The following is a 20,065-nucleotide window of genomic DNA, read 5'->3' as shown; positions in this document are numbered from 1 at the left end:
ATATTTTTAACATAAACTAAATAATTAATAGAACATATATGTTATATATTTTCTATTGATATTAATTTGTACATGAAAAATAAATATAATAACTATCATAATATATATAAAATTAGACATTGTGATGGAGCCTGCCAATTCCGATTCCAACCTGATGCAACCAATTTTTAAAAAATAAAATACCAATTAAGATGAATTGTTTTAAGAGCTGGAATTGGAACTAATAATTTTGATTCTATATGAAGAAAATTGGTCTTGTCCGGCTTTTAGATCTAAACCGGTTTTATTATGTTTTGACTAGTTCGATTCCAATTATTTTCAACTTACAAATTCTTAATCTGAATATTGAAAACTAATATAGATAATGTGAGAATCTATAAAATATATATAAAAAATTTATAATTAAACTCTATTTTATGACAATACAAAATATGCATGAACAAATATAATTGATTATTCATAATTATTTGAATATTAGTAATATAAAAAATAAAATAAATATTTAAGTATTGAAGTATAGAGAAAAAAAATAATGCAATTTAAGAAAATTTTAAATACCTTTAGTGCTTCTTTATTAAAATAAAATTTTTAATTTTGATACCGTTTATAGATAAAGATCGTAAAATATTATAAGATTATATAATATTTAGATTCTTATACAATTAATGAATAATAAATATAAAAGTATAAATAAATACAAAACTAAAATTAAAATCAATAAAAAAGTAATTAAATTATGGAAAGAAAAAATACAAGATTTATTAATCAACTTAGATTAGTAAATAAAAAGATATCAAATAGATAATCAAGTTTAAATTAAAATTTTATCATATAGTAAGAAATATTATATATGATAATAAAAATAAAATAAAATAAATAAATAAACACATGTAAAAGTTAGAAAATAGCTATTATTATAGTTATAGATTAAAAAAAAAAAAGACAAATGTTTGTTTTTGATAATTTTATATAACAAGCTGTGATTAAATCATTGTATTTGTTTCAGTATATATATATATATATGTAAAAGCTTAAATAAAGCGTGTGATTGTATAAATACACACTTACCGACTGTCAAATTGGAACACTCCAAATTCAATTACCTGATATTAATGGACGGGTTGGCATCCTCAAATGCATTTGGCAAACAGTAAGAGTAGAGGCCTGAAACCTGAAACCTGAAACCTGAAACAAGAAGAAGTCGCTTTTGACAGAAAAAGGAAAGGAAAGCGAGTAAAGACAGCAAAATAACAACCATGCATTTGCCATGTCAACACGGCAACAGCAGCTGAAATCAAAATCCAGGGCAGGGCTTCCTTCTTCCTTATCAAATTCAATTCATATTTGTACTAATTAATTTCAAGTTTGTTCCCATTCTTTAACAACTTTATCTACCAAATCAACTTCCTAAAACGTTACGCATTCTCCCAACTATTTCCTTTTTCATTTATGGCTATACAACTTGATGCCCCCTCCCATTCTCCATAGTCATTTTTATATATATGTCCTCATTTTTTTTTATTTTTTGTATTTTATAAGCTAATTGATTTTGTGATGGAGAATAAGAAATAGTGATTCAACTGTTAATATCATTTTCCAGATAATTTAATTTTTATATTTATTTATTATTTCCTTTTATATATTAAGAAATAATGGTTGACTTCATTCAAAACCTTAAGTGCATTTTAGCAGCTAGTGTTATCTTTTACCTGTTCATACTCTTACATCTTAATTTTTCAAAGTTCAACTGCTACTGTCAATTTTATATTCAAAAAGTCAAGCTTTACATGTATTATGAAGAAAATAAAAAATTTTAAGAAATAATAAATTAAAACAGCCAAAAATTATAATATTATTATAGCTAATTGAAGAAATATTAAAATTGGTATATTTTAATCGTGGGCTATATAGCTATTCGGTAACGACCTGTTATTTATTTCTGTATCGTTTTTAAGATATTAACCAAAGAATCGAATTCTTTCATCACCGTCCATCGATATTAATAAAATTTATCACCGAATATGATGAAACAAATTACTGACACTAAGTAGATTTGTAATAGATAATAAGATCCATAAATAACTATTATTCACATAGTTATTATATAAATATAAATTTATTAAGTTTAAAAGCAAAAACACCCCTTTGGTTGAACATGTCATATTACAGTAGGATATACTTCTCTTTGTTTTAAAAGTGTACATGCGTCTTAAAAATCTTATAATATCATACATTATTGCTTATTTTAAGACAAAACCGTGTTTACTTTACATGTTAAGTACAGCTTGCCTTTGTCTTCTGCTTTCCTCATTGTCCAGTGCGATGTATTGTCCGAGCCTACTGTCCCTAACCTGCCTCACTCTCTGTTTCTGGTAAAAAGGCCAAAGCATTTTGTTTCCAAATACCAGTACTGCCCTTACCTTAGATTCTCCTCATCTGCCTGAAAACCCAAATTCACCCTTTCCTTCACCCCCTAAATTCTTTCCTTTTCATCTTCTTGTGTTTTGGTCCTAAACTCCTAAGACCTCAACTTCTACTTGTACTCAATCAGACATCAAAAGGAAAAAAAAAAAAAAGGAAAAAACTATAGAAGCCGCTCTGGTCATAATACTTGGCCGGCGAGGCAAAACTGAAAACCCACTTCCTTTTTTAATTTAATCTTTCTTTCATGTTCTCTTCTTTTAGCCCCTGAGCCAAGAACCAGGAACCTTCTGTCTTCCCTGAATTATAAATTTTGAAAATAAATAAATAAACACTTCAAAACCCAGCAAAGCTTTTGTATAAAATAAAGTATTTAGTCCTGATCATGCCCTGTTAGTGGCTTGTTGTTTCTTTCTCACGACCTGGTCCTTCTTTCAACCAAGAAACTTTCTTTTGTTATTTGATTTTAACTAATGTGAGAAGTTGTGGACAGTTGGTGACGTTGGAGCTTTCTCTTTTCTTTTTAAAGATTGGTTCAGGTTTTAGTCTCTTTTAACATTTCTGATAGAATCAAACAAAAGGGATCTATCTATCCATCTTCCTCTTCAGTCTGTAAAGACTGGTTCTTATTTAAAAAGAGAAAGGTAAGGCCTTTACTATGTTCAGGATCTGTAGTTTCTTGTTTTTGAAATATGCGGATCCATCTTTTCTTGCTTAAAAGGTATAATGGAGTGTTGTTAAAAGGGTTTTCTTTTTCGTGTTAGTGCTTGTATAATGGGATTTTGGATCTTGCGTTTTTAGAGTAGCTTATTGCTATATTGTTGCTGTTGCTGTTGTGGGGTTTTGCTTTTAAGTCCATGTTGATTACCTTTCTGTACACGCATTTCTTATGTTCTTGAAATTTGCTGATTTTCTTTTACCTGATTTCAGCTAATTATGGGGATTTTGCAAAAATGGTTTTGTTTCAATACCGAGAAATGTAGGAAATATAAAGAGTAGAATTTTGATCTTAGATGTTTGTTTTATTTGTTAATTCTAGTAAACTTCAAGTCAAAAGTAATCAGTTAATTCTGATGGTACTCTACCCCGTTATTTTGATGAGACTTTTGGATGGGATTTTGGTTCTATGTTCTTTATCTAGTATTTTCTTTGCGGCCGAACTGAGATTGTTTATGATCTGTGGCTATCCAGTTACTTTGTTTACTATGTAGTGATTTTGATGCCGCTGGACCTGATTTTCTGGCGACATAAGCCTCATGCGCTCTTCTGTCTCTCTCTCTAAAAAAATAATGTTGAATAATGAACTAAAATTTATGGATTCTAGATAATTTGTGGTCTGTTATTAACGTGTGAAGCATTGGGTTCAACATTTCTACATAAATTCTTAATCAGATTTAGGTTATTGGTTTAAGTTTTGATATTTTAAGGTTTAGTGTTATTTATATGAGTATATGCTGATACTGATCTTTATTTTCAACAGGATCTGAAGAGACTTTCTGTGATAGGAATAAAATATGGCCTCAAAATCATTTAAACTTAGCAGATCAAATCTATCAGTGAGTTCAGATGCCAATGATTCTCAGAAGCCTCCACTGCCTCCAACTGTGACATTTGGCCGGAGAACTTCCTCAGGTCGCTATATCAGCTATTCAAGGGATGATCTTGATAGTGAATTGGGGAGTAGTGATTTCATGAACTATACAGTGCATATACCACCTACTCCTGATAACCAACCCATGGATCCATCTATTTCACAGAAGGTGGAAGAGCAATATGTATCGAGTTCACTCTTTACGGGCGGGTTTAATAGTGTTACACGGGCTCATCTTATGGACAAGGTGATTGAGTCTGAAACAAGCCATCCCCAGATGGCTGGTGCCAAGGGGTCCTCTTGTTCAATCCCAGGCTGTGATGCAAAGGTTATGAGTGATGAGCGTGGAGTGGATATTCTCCCTTGTGAATGTGATTTTAAGATATGCCGGGATTGTTATATTGATGCAGTGAAAACAGGAGGTGGAATTTGCCCAGGTTGCAAGGAGTCTTATAAGAACACTGAATTGGATGAAGTAGCTGTGGATAATGGGAGGCCACTTCCACTTCCTCCACCAGGAACAGTATCCAAAATGGAGAGGAGGTTGTCATTGATGAAGTCCACGAAGTCGGTGCTAATGAGGAGCCAAACTGGGGATTTTGATCATAATAGGTGGCTGTTTGAAACAAGGGGGACTTATGGATATGGGAATGCCATATGGCCAAATGATGGAGGCTTTAGCAATGGAAAAGATGAAGAAGTCGTTGAACCCAAAGAGTTGATGAATAAACCATGGAGGCCACTTACTCGGAAATTAAAGATACCAGCTGCTATTATCAGCCCATATAGGTACAGCCTCCTGATACAATGCCTCCTTCTATATTTGCAAGATTATGACAGCATCCACTTAAATATCTAAACTGTTTTGTAGCCTTGTGTTTATTTGGGACATAATTGGTGTAGTAGAATCAGCAATAAGAAGTGATCATTAGTTTCATGGTTACTTCTGCCATTTTAAGCTGTTCAAATATGGTTAGATTCTATACTGCATTTGATCTAATAATAGCTGGTTTGTATTTTGGAACTCACATCACCGGGCAACAATATTGTGTTTTTAACAATGCAGTGAGATGATCATCATCGTCATTGTTATTGCATTTTTCTTTTGTTTATGCTATGATATCCTTATGAATGATTCCCCTCTTTAAATTTTATGAAGGGTGAATATAACTATTGTGTGAGATTATACATGCTTGTCTCGTTTTTGGGCCTTGACCTTGAAGTATACATGATGCAAAAGTCTTATTTATTTTTCTTCTTATCTACTCTTCTCCATGCTATACGGTTGTGGTAGTCTACTACAAATATGGTTAAAGAAATCCCATTAATTTACTTCTACTTATGCTGATGAACACCTTGTCCTTTCTCTTGCATATGATTTACAGGCTGCTCATCTGTATTCGGGTTGTTGTCCTTGCCTTGTTCTTGATGTGGAGAGTCTCACATCCAAATGAAGATGCAGTATGGCTATGGGGAATGTCAGTTGTTTGTGAGATTTGGTTTGCTTTTTCTTGGCTTCTTGACCAACTTCCCAAGCTATGCCCTATCAATCGAGCTACAGATCTTAATGTCTTAAAAGAGAAATTCGAAACACCAACCCCCAGTAATCCTACTGGAAAATCAGATCTTCCAGGCATAGATGTCTTTGTCTCTACAGCAGATCCAGAGAAAGAACCGCCTCTAGTCACTGCCAACACAATTTTGTCAATTCTAGCTGCTGATTATCCGGTCGAAAAACTTGCTTGTTATGTATCTGATGATGGAGGTGCACTTCTAACATTTGAGGCCATGGCAGAAGCAGCAAGTTTTGCTAATATTTGGGTGCCTTTCTGTCGTAAACATGATATTGAGCCCAGGAATCCAGAATCTTACTTCAATTTGAAGAGGGATCCTTACAAGAACAAAGTGCGTCCTGATTTTGTTAAGGATCGGAGGAGGGTAAAGCGTGAATATGATGAATTCAAGGTTCGAATCAATGGCTTGCCTGATTCTATTCGCCGCCGATCTGATGCCTTTCACGCTCGTGAGGAAATTAAGGCCATGAAACTTCAAAGACAGAACAGAGATGATGAACCTGTGGAGAGTGTAAAGATCCCAAAAGCTACATGGATGGCAGATGGTACTCATTGGCCAGGAACTTGGATGCAGTCTGCTCCCGAGCATTCTAAGGGTGACCATGCTGGTATTATACAGGTATATATTTTATTGCAAAGTGTTCTATGTTGGTCTTCAAACTAGCTGATAAGTGAACTAGTTGTTTTTCTGATGGGTGGTTTCAAATTTCAATGATGTTATTGAAGGCTAATTAGTTAATTAGGGACTGGAATGACAATAGGAAACAGTAAAATAAAACTAGATTTCAGGAGGCTGAAATAATGGATTCTTTTGGTGCAGGTGATGTTGAAACCTCCTAGTGATGAACCATTGCATGGAACTGCTGATGATACGAAGATTATAGACTTTACTGATGTAGATATTCGTTTGCCTTTACTTGTTTATGTCTCTCGTGAGAAACGGCCAGGCTATGATCACAATAAGAAGGCAGGGGCCATGAATGCACTTGTTAGAGCCTCAGCCATCATGTCTAATGGCCCATTCATTCTCAACCTTGATTGTGACCACTATATTTACAATTCCCAAGCAATGAGGGAAGGCATGTGCTTCATGATGGATCGAGGAGGTGACCGCATTTGTTATGTTCAGTTCCCTCAGAGATTCGAGGGTATTGACCCTTCTGATAGATATGCCAATCACAACACGGTTTTCTTTGATGTTAATATGCGTGCTCTTGATGGTCTCATGGGCCCTGTCTATGTTGGAACTGGATGTCTCTTTAGAAGAACAGCCCTGTATGGCTTTGACCCTCCTCGAGCAAAAGAACACCACCCAGGTTGCTGCGACTGTTGCTTTTCCCGTCGCAAGAAGCATTCTTCTGTTGGAAACACCCCGGAAGAGAATAGGGCATTAAGAATGGGTGATTCTGATGACGAAGAGATGAACCTTTCTCTGTTCCCTAAGAAGTTTGGCAACTCAACATTCCTCGTTGATTCAATTCCAGTGGCTGAATTTCAAGGTCGTCCCCTTGCAGATCACCCAGCTGTTAAGAATGGCCGCCCACCTGGTGCTCTTACAATTCCTCGTGACCTTCTAGATGCATCAACTGTTGCAGAGGCAATCAGTGTCATTTCTTGCTGGTATGAAGACAAGACAGAGTGGGGACACAGAATTGGGTGGATTTATGGTTCTGTTACAGAAGATGTTGTCACTGGTTATAGGATGCACAACAGGGGATGGAAATCAGTTTACTGTGTGACCAAGCGCGATGCCTTCCGTGGCACTGCTCCCATTAATCTCACAGATAGGCTTCATCAAGTCCTCAGGTGGGCTACTGGTTCTGTTGAGATTTTCTTCTCCCGCAACAATGCCCTTCTAGCCAGCCCAAGAATGAAACTACTACAGAGGATAGCATATCTCAACGTCGGTATCTACCCTTTTACGTCCATCTTCTTGATTGTTTACTGCTTCCTGCCTGCACTATCGCTCTTCTCTGGCCAGTTCATTGTTCAGACGCTTAATGTCACTTTCCTTGTCTACCTCCTTGTCATCTCTTTGACTTTATGCTTACTAGCTTTGCTTGAGATCAAATGGTCTGGCATTGAACTAGAGGAGTGGTGGAGAAATGAACAATTTTGGTTGATTGGAGGTACTAGTGCTCACCTTGCTGCTGTGCTTCAAGGGCTGTTGAAGGTTGTTGCAGGAATTGAAATTTCTTTCACCTTGACATCAAAATCAGCTGGTGATGATGTGGATGATGAGTTTGCTGATCTCTACGTTGTCAAATGGACTTCTTTAATGATACCACCAATCGTGATCATGATGGTCAACTTAATAGCAATCGCAGTCGGATTTAGCCGAACAATATACAGTGTGATACCACAGTGGAGCCGTTTAATAGGTGGAGTTTTCTTCAGTTTCTGGGTCTTGGCTCATCTCTACCCTTTTGCCAAAGGGCTGATGGGAAGACGAGGGAGGACACCGACCATTGTTTTTGTGTGGTCAGGACTTATAGCAATCACCATATCCCTCCTCTGGGTGGCCATCAATCCCCCCTCAAATACTGACCAAATTGGAGGCTCATTCCAGTTCCCTTGATAGGAGACCATTTTTTCTTGTCGAGATGCATTTGTTCAATGACATTCCTTCATTAGTTCTATAATTTTCTTTTGCCCTTCCCTTTCTTTCATCTGTCATGTTGGAGAACAGGCTAGATATGATCTTGTTTCTTGTGCAACGCTTCATGTATGTGAAAGATCGGCAGGACCAAGAAGGTGAAATGCTAGTATCAGTTTTCCATTTTTTCATGGATGACTGCTTATTGTATTCTTTTGTAATGTAGAAAGTTGAACATCAAATTAATTACAGAGGCAACTGCCTCCAGATTTCTTTTATTCACTTAATTCATAGCTTCACATGCTTCACTGCTACCTCAAGGATACTGTCCACTGTCCATGCATTTATATTCATATGGCAGCTTCTACTGTTTTCAGAAAATAAATTAAATTAGACCCGGAAAGAAACTAAATGATTTGAATTTCTTTTCATCAGTTTTTCCTTTTTCTTTTAAAATTGCAATGGCCATTTATTGTTGCTCAAATTTAACTATAATAAGTGCACTGTCAGAAGCTTCCCTCCATTGAAGTTCAAACGTAAAAGACAAGATGCTTTATGTAATTTGTTCTCCGCCGTTATAAGAGCTTTGCTTTAAGGTAATTTTACTGTTAACAATTAACTCTATTTTTGTTCTTTAAATTTAATTTTCTTAAAATAGAAGAGGAAAAAGAAAGGCTGTCCAAAAAAGAAAAAGAAACATGAAAAGTTTCTGGTTGTCAATTAAAATATGACTAGTAGTAATGTTTTGTTTTCAAAAGTCGTAGACATTATTGCATTTTCCTGATTGATAGAAAGAATGTAGAAATGAATTCCTTTTTCTTCTTCTCAGTTTTCGGATTGCAGGTATTGAGCAAGAATTTTAATGAATTTGATTCCCACCCGCCCAAAATCCATGCTTTTCAGGCACAGAATTTCCATGAAATGCTATCATTCCCTTCTAATTATGCATTTTTCAAACGGTCCGAAAGAGGCATCTAAGTAAGGCCCCTTTATTCATTTGTCTTAAAGTGAGGTACCTCCCCTCTCGCTCAAAGATTGATTGGTGAGCTTCTAGCTCAGATTTGCTATTACTCTTCAAAAAATAAAAGGAAAGGGCTGTGTCTCAGGTTATTCATTACCTTTAGTTCCAGTTTGAGGATCATTTCGTGTGTAAGAAATTAAATACAACTACACTAAAGAGGTGGGGCATAGAGAATCTCCGACTGAGCAGTAGTTCCCCACGGCTAACAAATACGAGTTTAGGCTGTAAAGAAAGGCACCGACCCCATTCTTCCCCCCACTGGGATTCTGCTTTCCTTATCTATGTGCGCATTGCATCAGCACTGGCAAGAAAAAGGGTTGGTTTTATTGAAGAAGAAAGGGTGGGTTCTCCGGGTGTTCTATTTTGGCCAAGTTTACCGTACTTCTGCAGCATGATGATAGGACCTATAGGAGATTGGCTTCGGCTGTAGATAAGGTAAAATTTGCAGGGGTTATGAAAAGACATAGGCCCCTTCCCCTCTCTTTTGGATGAATGAGAATGAGGTGGTTTAGAAGGCGCTTTTCGATCTACGGTCCTTCGAAGCGAAGGGTTAGGAAGGTAGTATGGGCCTTCTAAATTCCAGCTATGTGTTGTGCGGCTACCACAAAGTGAATAAAGGGAAGCTCTTCGAGCTTTCTCCAACAACAGCTTATGTAGTGGTCGGCCTTATAAAGCTCCCTAAGCGAAACTACCTCCCCCCTTCCTTTATTAAATGAAGTAGAAATTCTTCACTTAGTAGTAGGCATTCTATAAACAACTTGTTGAGTCTATGACAACTGGCCTAGAACAAGAGGCGTGAGCCATAGGTCGCACATAAGTCATCGTAGGGAATAAAGCCTAAATATATATTTTAGAAAATAATATAAAGCAGAGATTGGCTCTTTCTGTATCTATGAAATTATTAGAACCGCAGGCTCAGCCTACTGACCCTAAAGACTCGAGCTCAACAATTTCAAAAGTAGGAGCATAGCCACTCGACCAGCCCTTGAACTAGACCTCGGAGGGGAAGAGTTTGTCGAACCGAAAGCTTTGCCTACGACATAACTCAGCATAGGTAGCTCCATCTTTTTGGCACTTGTTTAAGGCGGTACGCTTTCTCCATACTTTTTTCTAACTAAGTTAATTGAAAATGACATCGACTAGTAAGCAAACGAGCTTCGGAATTGGATCAAACCTAAGAATCGGGGTTTGGAGTGCCCGGATCAGACTATTAAGAAAGGTAAGATGTTCTCGATTTGAAGAAGTAGCATGTGCTCCATTTTAGGCTGGCTCGCTTAGTCTTCAATACTAAATGTTTATTAATGCCGCGACGAGGATGCTCCGAGTCCCCATGTCCGCTCTTTCTCGGCCCACAACCTAAGAAGTTGACAAAGCCAACACAAAATTAGTTAGGGCCGTCCTCTTCCGCTCTTTCTCGGCCCACAACCCAAGAAGTTGACAAAGCCAACACAAAATTAGTTAGGGCCGTCCCCTTCATTTTATGCTGACCCCAGCCAAGGGCTGGATTTTTAGGAAGTTCATTCCCATCACGCTCACGGTCCGACTAGCCTGCCAACGGTAATGGGAACTTTTCCGTTCCCTAGTCAAAGACTTGGCTGGATGCGGAATCTACTCCATGAGGAGCGGTACAGACGTAGATGATATCATCACGACCTCTCCTTTCGTACTGCTAGGGATGCTTAACGCCACTTCGCAAACTAGTGTTATTTGCGCTTTTGTGTCTTTCAGTATGGTCAGCACTAGGTGTTTCCGAGTAGAGGAGCTTACACCTATTCGTATTAGTTCATCAAGAGTTCCTTACCATTATGTTGGGTGTTCTTCTATCGTGCGACCTGATGGCTTATGTGGGACCTATGGCTCACGCCTCCTATTTGTTTAGGGCGGGCGATGTAAGCTCTGATTCGATCCGAGTATTCAATCTTGACGCTGAGATGCTCAGTTGACTCCAACCTTGATAAAAAGATGGCTTATTAAATAATTCATCCATAAAGGTAAGCAATTCTGGATGAACTAATACGAATGGGTGTAAGCTTCTCTGCTAAAAAATACCAAGTGTTAACCACACCGAGAGGCATGAAAGTGCAGGTAACACCAGTTGGCGTAGTGGCGTTAAACATCTCAAGCGGTACGAAAAGAGAGGTCGCGATGATATCATCTACATATGTATCACTCCTCGTGGAGTAAATCCTTCATCCAAATAAGTCTTTGACCAGAGAATGGGAGAATTCCCACTACTGCTGGCAGGCCAACTGGCCGTGAGCGTGGTGGGAACAGACTTCCCAAAAAGCCAGGCCCCAGCCGGGGTTAGCATAGAATGAAGGAGACGACCCTAAGTAATATTTATTGGCTTTGCCAATTCCTTGGGTTGCGGGCAGAGAAAGAGCGGACGCGGGGACTCGGGTTGGGGCGCAACCTAACCAAGAAAGCCATTCCATTTAAGGCGAGACAGAATGGGCGGGCATGAGCAGTTTGGTGTCTGAGCCAATTGGTCAGACGACGACTATTTCACTTATTAGATTAGTATTAGCCGTCTATCCTGAAATAAAATGGGACAAGATAGAAAGAACGCGAAGTACTAGTGCCATAAATAGGATTGGTTTGGATGAGGGATCTACTCTACGAGGACAGAATAAAGGCAAGGTGTCGGCCCTCTCCTCTTGCTCAAAGATTGATTAGCAAGCTCCGAGCTCATACTCTTACTTCAAAAAATGAAAGAAAAGGGTTGTGTCTCAGGTCATTCATCACCTTTAGCTTAAGTTTGAGGTTTACTTACTGTGTGAGAAACTAACTACAACTACACCAAAGAGGTGGGCCATAGTGAATCCTGTACCGATGCGACTAGACATCGTTGGAAACAAGTCTACGGGCCAGTAAGAAAGATGATAAAAAGATCAATGCCTACTTGCTCATGTATTATGTCATTCTGCCCGTCTTTAGGTCCTTCACAACATGGATTTTTCTTTTAAAGGTAAAACCTTCAATTCTGAATTGCTACTTTAAAATTTCGTTTGACGACCTTGCAAAACCCTAACTCTAGAAAAGATCATGGCAAGATTCAACATCGCTTACCTGGTCCCCACAAAGTCTTCTTTGTAGCACCAACACCAAGTACCGCTGTGGTCGATGAGAGATTGAGATCAATTCCTTCCGTTTGCGGATAAAAGCCCTAGCTAGTGGAGGCTTGTGTAGCTTAACATATAGTAAAGCAAGCTAGGGCCGGCCTTCAAAAGGCTAATATGGCCCCTACTTTCTTAAGCCAATCTCGTACTTTTTTCGATATGCTCACTTGATTGTTGCTATACTAGTTTCTATTGTTTCAAGTTAGGGACACGGAGAGCCATCATTCATTATTTATATAATTATATTCACTGGACCAATTCTCCAAAAGTAAATAATCTACGATTAATCACTGAATCTCCCACTAACTGCCAAAAACGTTGAAACACACTCGTGCTCGGCCTTCAGCAAAGTTCCGCTGGTTAACTTGGCAATCTAGGCTAGGTGGGAGATGACAGTAATTGGTCTGTTAAAGAGTCGAGGCACCACATGTTGGGAGGGAGGAGAACTCACAACAAACAAACGAATCTATAAAAAGGATAACAAATTATGACTACAATCAGGTGCAAGGATTGAGACCGGAGATCTACAGACCCAACTAGCATTGCGCTGAGCGTGAACGTTTCGATCGGTTAATGACATGGTAATTGCCCCTGTCAGTACCGAAGTGATAATAAAAGTGGGAATGCTATCACTAGAACGGACCACACAAATAGGGGTGATTCATGCATAGTCATTCCATTTTCTTTTTTAGTAAATGAAGTTCTTCAAATTCTATGTTTTCATTCTTCTTTCTCATTTTTTTTTTCCTTTTTAACAAAATTCATCATTTTTTGGATGTACAATTTTGTATGTCATATAAACTATATTGATATTTCCAACAGCTTAATGTAAAATATTAAAATAAAATAATTTAAAAGTATCTCTAATGTATCTTTTATATGTATAAATTTTTATTATACATAATGATTATATAAAATCAGAATTTAAGAGATTTCTTATTTTTATTGTAAATATTTTTTGTTCTTTATATTTAAATATTTATTAAAATATATTTTATTATACAAATGATGCTCTTAAAATAAAAATAAAAACCTTTAGAGATTTATAGTTATGAACCTTAAATTCTTTTATTTGATATAATAAATTGGTTGCTAAAATTTAAAATGTAGGACGCATTGCTCCTCAATAGAAAGACATCTCAACATTTTGACCATATATATATACTTTGATTTAACGACGATTAAAAGAACTATTTTGTGGAACATTCTATAAATGTAAATTTAAGGGATGAAAGTGCAACATTTCTTTTTTTAAAGAAAAGGGACAAAAATATAGAGTAGGGGAATCCTTTGGAGTATTAATGATCATTCCTTTCTGCAGTCTTTCACTACTATTTGCATTGTATAAGACAGATAAGTGATAGCACCAATAATGGGACCAAATTGGTAATCTTTTCCTTTCCAATTAATTTGTTGATAGAAAGATTAATTTTCTAGAATGAAGCCTTAATTAAGTTAATTAGCAACACTAAATGACCATGCAGGAAGTGTGAAATTAGTTGTTGAAGCAGCATAGATGCATGTCCAAGCTAACCTCTCATGCCATATAATTAGAACTCCCAAACTATTCACTTTCCCTTCAAAAGAACCAACACCAAACTCAACCTAAAAACACACATTTCCATTCTTCAGGAGATACTTTCTTTCACCTGCAGTAAGCATAAAAGCAATGGCAACTAACTGCATAACTGCATCATCCATTTACTTTCTTCTCCTTATAGCTGCTCTGACCTCAGCAACAGACACTTCCAAAAGCCATGAACTTGATGTTGCCATTGATGAGATGACAACAGCTAACTATTTCACCTTTGTCACTCTCATTAACATGTCTCCTCTTGATCATAGAATTCAAGGGAATATCACTTTCTTGATGCCCAATGATCGGATCTTGTCGAAATCAAGAATCCCCCAGAAATCTCTCGCTGATTTTCTACTTCACCACTCTATACCTTCCCCTTTGCTTTTTGATCATCTGCAACATATCCCATCAGGTTCTACGATTCCAAGCTCTGACCCTGACTACATGCTTGACATCACCAACAAGGGGAGAAGGAATTTCTTTCTCAACGATGTTAGAATCATCAGTCCAAATATATGCACTGCAGGCTCTTCCATTCGATGCCATGGCATTGATGGGGTGTTAGCTGCCACTAGGAAGAAAACGTTACCAAGTTGTCCTAATACTACCACTCCGGTGGTTGTGGCCTTACCACCGGCCACAGCGTTGCCGCCGGCTCCATCTCCGGTGGGTGACAGTGATCAGATGATTATGGGTGCTCCACAGCCTGTGCAGCATGCTGGTCCAAGAAAATCATCTGGGTCTTGCATGTCTGATGAAATGCTATTCAAATTCTTGGTGATCATTACCGTTTCCATTTCAGTACTGGGTTTCAACACATTGTTTTGAACAAGGAAAGCTGGTAACTAATGAATTGGATTGGTTATATATAAGTTTTTGAAAAGTAATTGTATAATAGTGATGAAATTGTTGGGATAGTATTTTCTTGTTAAAACGGGAGGCATAATATATATATATACTAAGAATATCTGTCTGATGTTGCCAGTTAGAACAGAGGAAATCCAATAGAATCCTGACTGTATTAATCTATCAACTCTTGTCTGCAATTTTCTTTCTGGCATGCAAGTTCTTTTCTATTATATTGTATGATCTCTTTAAGAGAAGAGAATCCTGTATCTAAGTAATTCTTTAAAATATTTTTTTTTTGGTGAAATTTTATCATATATTTAGGCAACTTACGAGAGAAAACAATAAATTGGGGCCTTTACGCATTACCAACGGGAATTAGTTCAGCAATTAAGCAAATATGCTGTGGGAAGAGAAAAGTGGAAGCTCAAAACTTTGCCCCCAACTTCGTACGATTGTCCCATTAGACTAAAAATCTTTAGTGGTAAACTTAAAATTAAATAAAATTTATGACTTTAAAAATATTATAACTTAATGGAAGTTCGAGTACTAAATTATTTTATGGATTTCACATTTAATATTGATGGTGAATTGACAAAAACTATAGATAAAATATGTAAAATAGTTGAATGCATCAATTGTAGCACGCGTGCGGCCCAAAACATCTAAAAACATCACCGGCTTGTTATTGTTTCAAACTTTTTTAGTTTAGAAGTATCTTGTCATATTATATAAATAAGATTTATAAGACAAATAATATAGTAAGACAAAATATAATATAATATTATATTTTTAAAATTATATATATAAATATTACTATATAGAGAGATTTTTTTTAAAGCGGGACTTAAAAAATATATAATTTATTATAATAGAGAGTTTATTTCTATTTATAATTGGCCCAAATTAAAACTATAATTTTTTATTATTATGTAAATATTATTCATATATAGAGTATTACTATAGAGATGTTTTTCTATATATTTTGCTTTTATTATAAAAATTCTTATGTAGAGTATATCATATTTTGTAGATATATTTAATAAAAATAAATCACATTAATTTATGATGCCACATTATATGATAATTGATTTTAAATATTTTTTTAATTATATATCTATTTTAAGTTAAATTCAACTATTGATGATATTATTAATTAATGTGACTTATTAGATAGAGCCTATTTAGAAGTTTCTTGTCATTATATTCATTAACAACTAAAGAAATCCTGCAATTAAGTAATTTTGATCATTAAAGGCGCCTCTTCCGTATCAACTTGTACATTCCAAGAATTTTATTCTCACTAATGTTGACCCTAAGGATCAAACCCAAGATAATATAGAGATAAGCAATCTCCATTAATCATCATAACTGATTAGTCTCAGTTGTTGAAATTTTTCTAGTACAAAAACTATAGTTCGTCCCTCTCTTTTTCTTTTCCTCAAGTTAAATTGCTCAAGTGTACTTATCTTTATTTGATAGATCTTCATCAATTTATTAATATATCTACTACAAGAGCACCATCCATATATTCAATGGCATGATCTGATCTTGATGTTTATCAAAACAAAACCTTGCTTATATGTCTGAATTTGATATTATATCCCTCAAATGAATCTGCAATCAATACATAAAACCTACCTCGAGCGAATAAGACATTTATTTCGAAAAATTTGAATTCAAGTTATTACTTTTGAATGAGGTGAATGAGATGAGTTACCATCTTTCTACTACTAACTCTTATTGTGTAGTTCACCATCTTTGAACCTTCTTGAATAAAAAATACTATACAAATAGAAATTCGGTATCATGTTATTCCATTTACATATTTAGCTAATCAAGTCATTGTTTAGTGAAATCAATTATGTGACAAAATTTAAAAGCATAGAATCATTGGCATAATCCAATAGAGAGAATTAAGTTAACAAAATTTCTTTCTTTCTTTATTATTATTCAAATAGTAAATTGTAATACTACGTCTCCATGTATTACAAATTACTAAATACAAGCAGAAAGATTAAAATTTTAGAATATATATTTTTTTCCATCAAGGACTACAGCAGCAGACTATAAGGCCAGGGCGTTGATCGGAAAGGCATTTGCCATTCTTGAAGTTTTTAGCGACGCAGTCCGACTTGCACTGACTGTCGCGGTAGGATGCTGCGCAGGTCTTATAGCAAAATGGATCAACCGCACGTTCCACTCCAATTTCTGCTTATAAATATATAAAAAATTGATATAGTGATTCTTTTGGAAATTGCTAAGCAGCAGTTTCAAATTGTTAACAATTGGGGGTACAATTGAAAGAAAAAAGAAAAGAAAAAGGAAAGCTATACAATGCGCCATGAAGAGATTGGAAGCTGAGAGATTACCTGAGCTAACAGAAGATATGATTATAGCCATAGTAGTAAGACAAACAATGAGAACATTCGTAAAAGCCATTCTTTCCATTTTAAGGTCTAAGCCTCAGTGATACGTTTAAAGCACTAACTAAGTTTATTAATTTATATATGAGAAAAAAGGGATAACACTATCAGCTTTATATAGGCCTAAGAGAGAAGACATATGTTTATGCCTGAGATCTTATCGTTATATTACCATAAATGCAAGTAAATCCTGTATTTAAGTAGATGTGGACTATGTATTTCCTTCCTTCTTCCTTCCTACTTCTTTTCTTTTTCCTTTCTTTCTTTCCTTTTTTTTTTTTTTTTTAAAGATGAGGTGATGCTTAAATGTATTTTTCTGTTTTTATTTAACAAATGTGCATTTATTCAATATGTATCTATTACAGGAGAGCACCATAAGATCATAGCAACACCCAACCTAGTCAAATACATGAAATAAAAATCTCAAACACCTGCAGAGCCAAAACCCTCCTCCATTTTCTCACTGTTGGCATCCAAATCCTCAGCTTCCACAACGTCAGGAGTAATAATAATCTTCTCAATGATCAATTGGGCAATTCTATCTTTAAAACTCACATAATAATGATTAAATCATATAACTTCGATCTGTCTCCTGTAATGAACGTCTATAATCCTGTTTCCATATCAATTGAGCATTTCCACCGCGGTTCTAATCTCGGCCCTATAAAAAATTAGAACAAAATAAAAATCTAATTTTTCAAAAAAAAAAAACAAATTCAACTCGCATGGAATAAGGCTTTATCATTTACCAATACAATGCGAGCATATGTTCCTTCAAGTACAACGGTGCTTAAATATGTTGTGATATCAAAGAAAATAACCTTCATTGATCATAGCTCTAAAATATCTCCAAGAGATGTTTGAAGAGCATCGGACGAGATTGTCCGACCATTCACTCCAATGGTTAAGCTAGTAAAGGAATTGAGATCGTTGGTCAGTTATCATGTTGGAATTATAGATTTTTCTCTAAAAAAGTATTTTAATCTCAATTGCACTGCACGGTTAAATAATCCAGAATATATTCAGGTAGTTAATTAAGAAATCGGAAAGGATAAAGATGTAAAATTGGGTTTTGTAGAATTCCCTGAAAGATCATAGCCAGCAGGAAGATGAGATCCTCTAGAGGGCAAAATGGCTCTATCACAGAGATTTTTTTTTACCCTGAGAAAAGAGTCAAAGGCTTGATGATTGCCATTTTGTTTGAAGCTTTGGGATCTCGGATGATGGCTCTTTAATTTCAGGGCTGCTACTATTGTAGTTCTGAATCTCTGATTCAGCCATTCTTGAAAATTAAAAGATTAGATTGCAGCGTAACGATGAGAAAAAAAGGAGGAATATCAAATAGAGAAAGAATCGCCAATATTTTTTTTTTTTTTCCAATTAAAGGCGGGAACGATTCCCACAATGAGTTCAATTTAACTATCTAAACACATGCAATCAATTTCTTCACTTTGAATATTTATTAAATGATAGTTAAAGTCGTTCTTAAACAAAATCAAGGAAAAGAAAAATGAAAAAATGAATCTTGATTTCATATATAAAAGGTTTTGTTTGATTAAATTGCATATACAAAAGATTAAGTATTTGGATTTTAAGTAAACATCAAGCTCCTATTGGCCTAAGTGGATGATAAAGCTATGAGATCTTTTGAGAATAAATATGAATATTTCATTAATAAAAATTAATAAGCACATCTTGAAATGAAAATTCAGAATTAGATAGTCCATTTGATTGATTAAAATATCAAGAGAGTCGATTATACCTGAATATTAATATGATAGTTTGCTTTGATGGTAAGTTGTTATCTCTGCCATTTCTCTTTTTAAACATGATTTAGGAGGTGATATAGTCTTTTAAATAATCCTGTAGCATAACATTGTAAACTCTTTTCTCTTGAATTTTTTACAAAACTAATCAAATTATTATATTTCATTTCTCTTATCTTCAATCTCAATAACAAACCTGATATTTCAAATAATTATTTTCAGTTTCAGTCTCAGTTTTGATTTATTTTCACTTATTTATTATACTTATGCATGCATATGAACTTTTTCTTTTCATTTACGTTTGAAGGTTTGATTCATTTAAGTTAGGTCGAATGAGTTAATCTTGCATTAATCCATTGTACCCTAAGCTGAGATTCAAATTTTTCATATTTTTCCATTTTTCTTTTTTGACCATTCTTGTTTTTGCTCTCAGAACTCACTTAACCAATCAAAATTCTTTATCTCTCTTGAGGCAAACGGGTTCATTATATTTTTTTATCATAATTATAAAGCACTAAGATCAATTTCAATTCATTACTTCTGTGATTGTCTCAAAAACAGAAAGTGGAATGATAATTTAATTTCTGCAATTCATTTAACCAAAAGAATAGCCTAGAAAATGTATACAAGCTTGAAGTGGTAGATGCATTATTGATATGGAGTTAAGATTTTTCGAAATAGGTTAAATAATTACCTTTAAGGTATAAAACTAGTACACCATAACTTAAATTTATGATCTCTACCCGTTTCTGAGATTATTAATCGTCAATATTGGCTGCCAATCTTACTATAGTAATAAGGGTCCAAAATCTGAACGATGACAATTGAATATAATTGCTTCCTTTGTCAATGTAAACACATGATTCCAATAACAATTGAGATTTAACTCACTTATTAAAAAAGTATTTGTTTTTAGTTCAAAATCTTAACTTTATAATAAGCAGGTTGTTGTTTTTATAGCAAATATAAAAAGAAAAATAACTATTTCATATTATATAGTCGACAATCTATTAAACTTTTCATAAATTAAAAAAGAATTCTAAACTTTAAAACAATAAACTCATTTAAAAGCAAAATTCACTCTAAAAACTTTATTTTAAAGAAGGAAAAAGTGTTTACTATTGTT

General features: G+C 35.1%; 2 protein-coding genes and 1 long non-coding RNA gene across 3 annotated transcripts; 2 read left to right on the top strand and 1 right to left on the bottom strand.

The window, feature by feature from the left end:
* The first annotated feature begins 2,327 nt into the window (after window positions 1-2,327).
* On the top strand, window positions 2,328-8,469 carry LOC8280467 (cellulose synthase-like protein D3). The gene is made up of 4 exons (XM_002519986.4): window positions 2,328-3,065; window positions 3,902-4,801; window positions 5,398-6,205; window positions 6,407-8,469. Exons 2-4 carry the CDS (start codon window positions 3,936-3,938, stop codon window positions 8,162-8,164), a joined length of 3,432 nt encoding a protein of 1,143 aa, XP_002520032.1. The 5' UTR covers window positions 2,328-3,065; window positions 3,902-3,935; the 3' UTR covers window positions 8,165-8,469.
* On the bottom strand, window positions 8,425-12,520 carry LOC125371351. The gene is made up of 2 exons (XR_007217657.1): window positions 12,273-12,520; window positions 8,425-8,549 (listed from the first exon to the last, which is right to left on the bottom strand). It is a non-coding gene; the product is annotated as an uncharacterized LOC125371351 (long non-coding RNA).
* Window positions 12,521-13,851: 1,331 nt separating this feature from the next.
* Window positions 13,852-14,930, top strand: LOC8280465 (FAS1 domain-containing protein SELMODRAFT_448915). The gene has a single exon (XM_002519984.3). It carries the CDS (start codon window positions 13,992-13,994, stop codon window positions 14,727-14,729), a length of 738 nt encoding a protein of 245 aa, XP_002520030.1. The 5' UTR covers window positions 13,852-13,991; the 3' UTR covers window positions 14,730-14,930.
* Window positions 14,931-20,065: the final 5,135 nt, after the last annotated feature.

Source organism: Ricinus communis, chromosome 10 (genome assembly GCF_019578655.1).
Source record: "Ricinus communis isolate WT05 ecotype wild-type chromosome 10, ASM1957865v1, whole genome shotgun sequence".
Taxonomy (NCBI): Eukaryota; Viridiplantae; Streptophyta; class Magnoliopsida; order Malpighiales; family Euphorbiaceae; genus Ricinus; species Ricinus communis.
The sequence above is the reverse complement of the archived record's forward strand: the minus strand, read 5'-3'. Positions and strand labels throughout refer to the sequence as shown.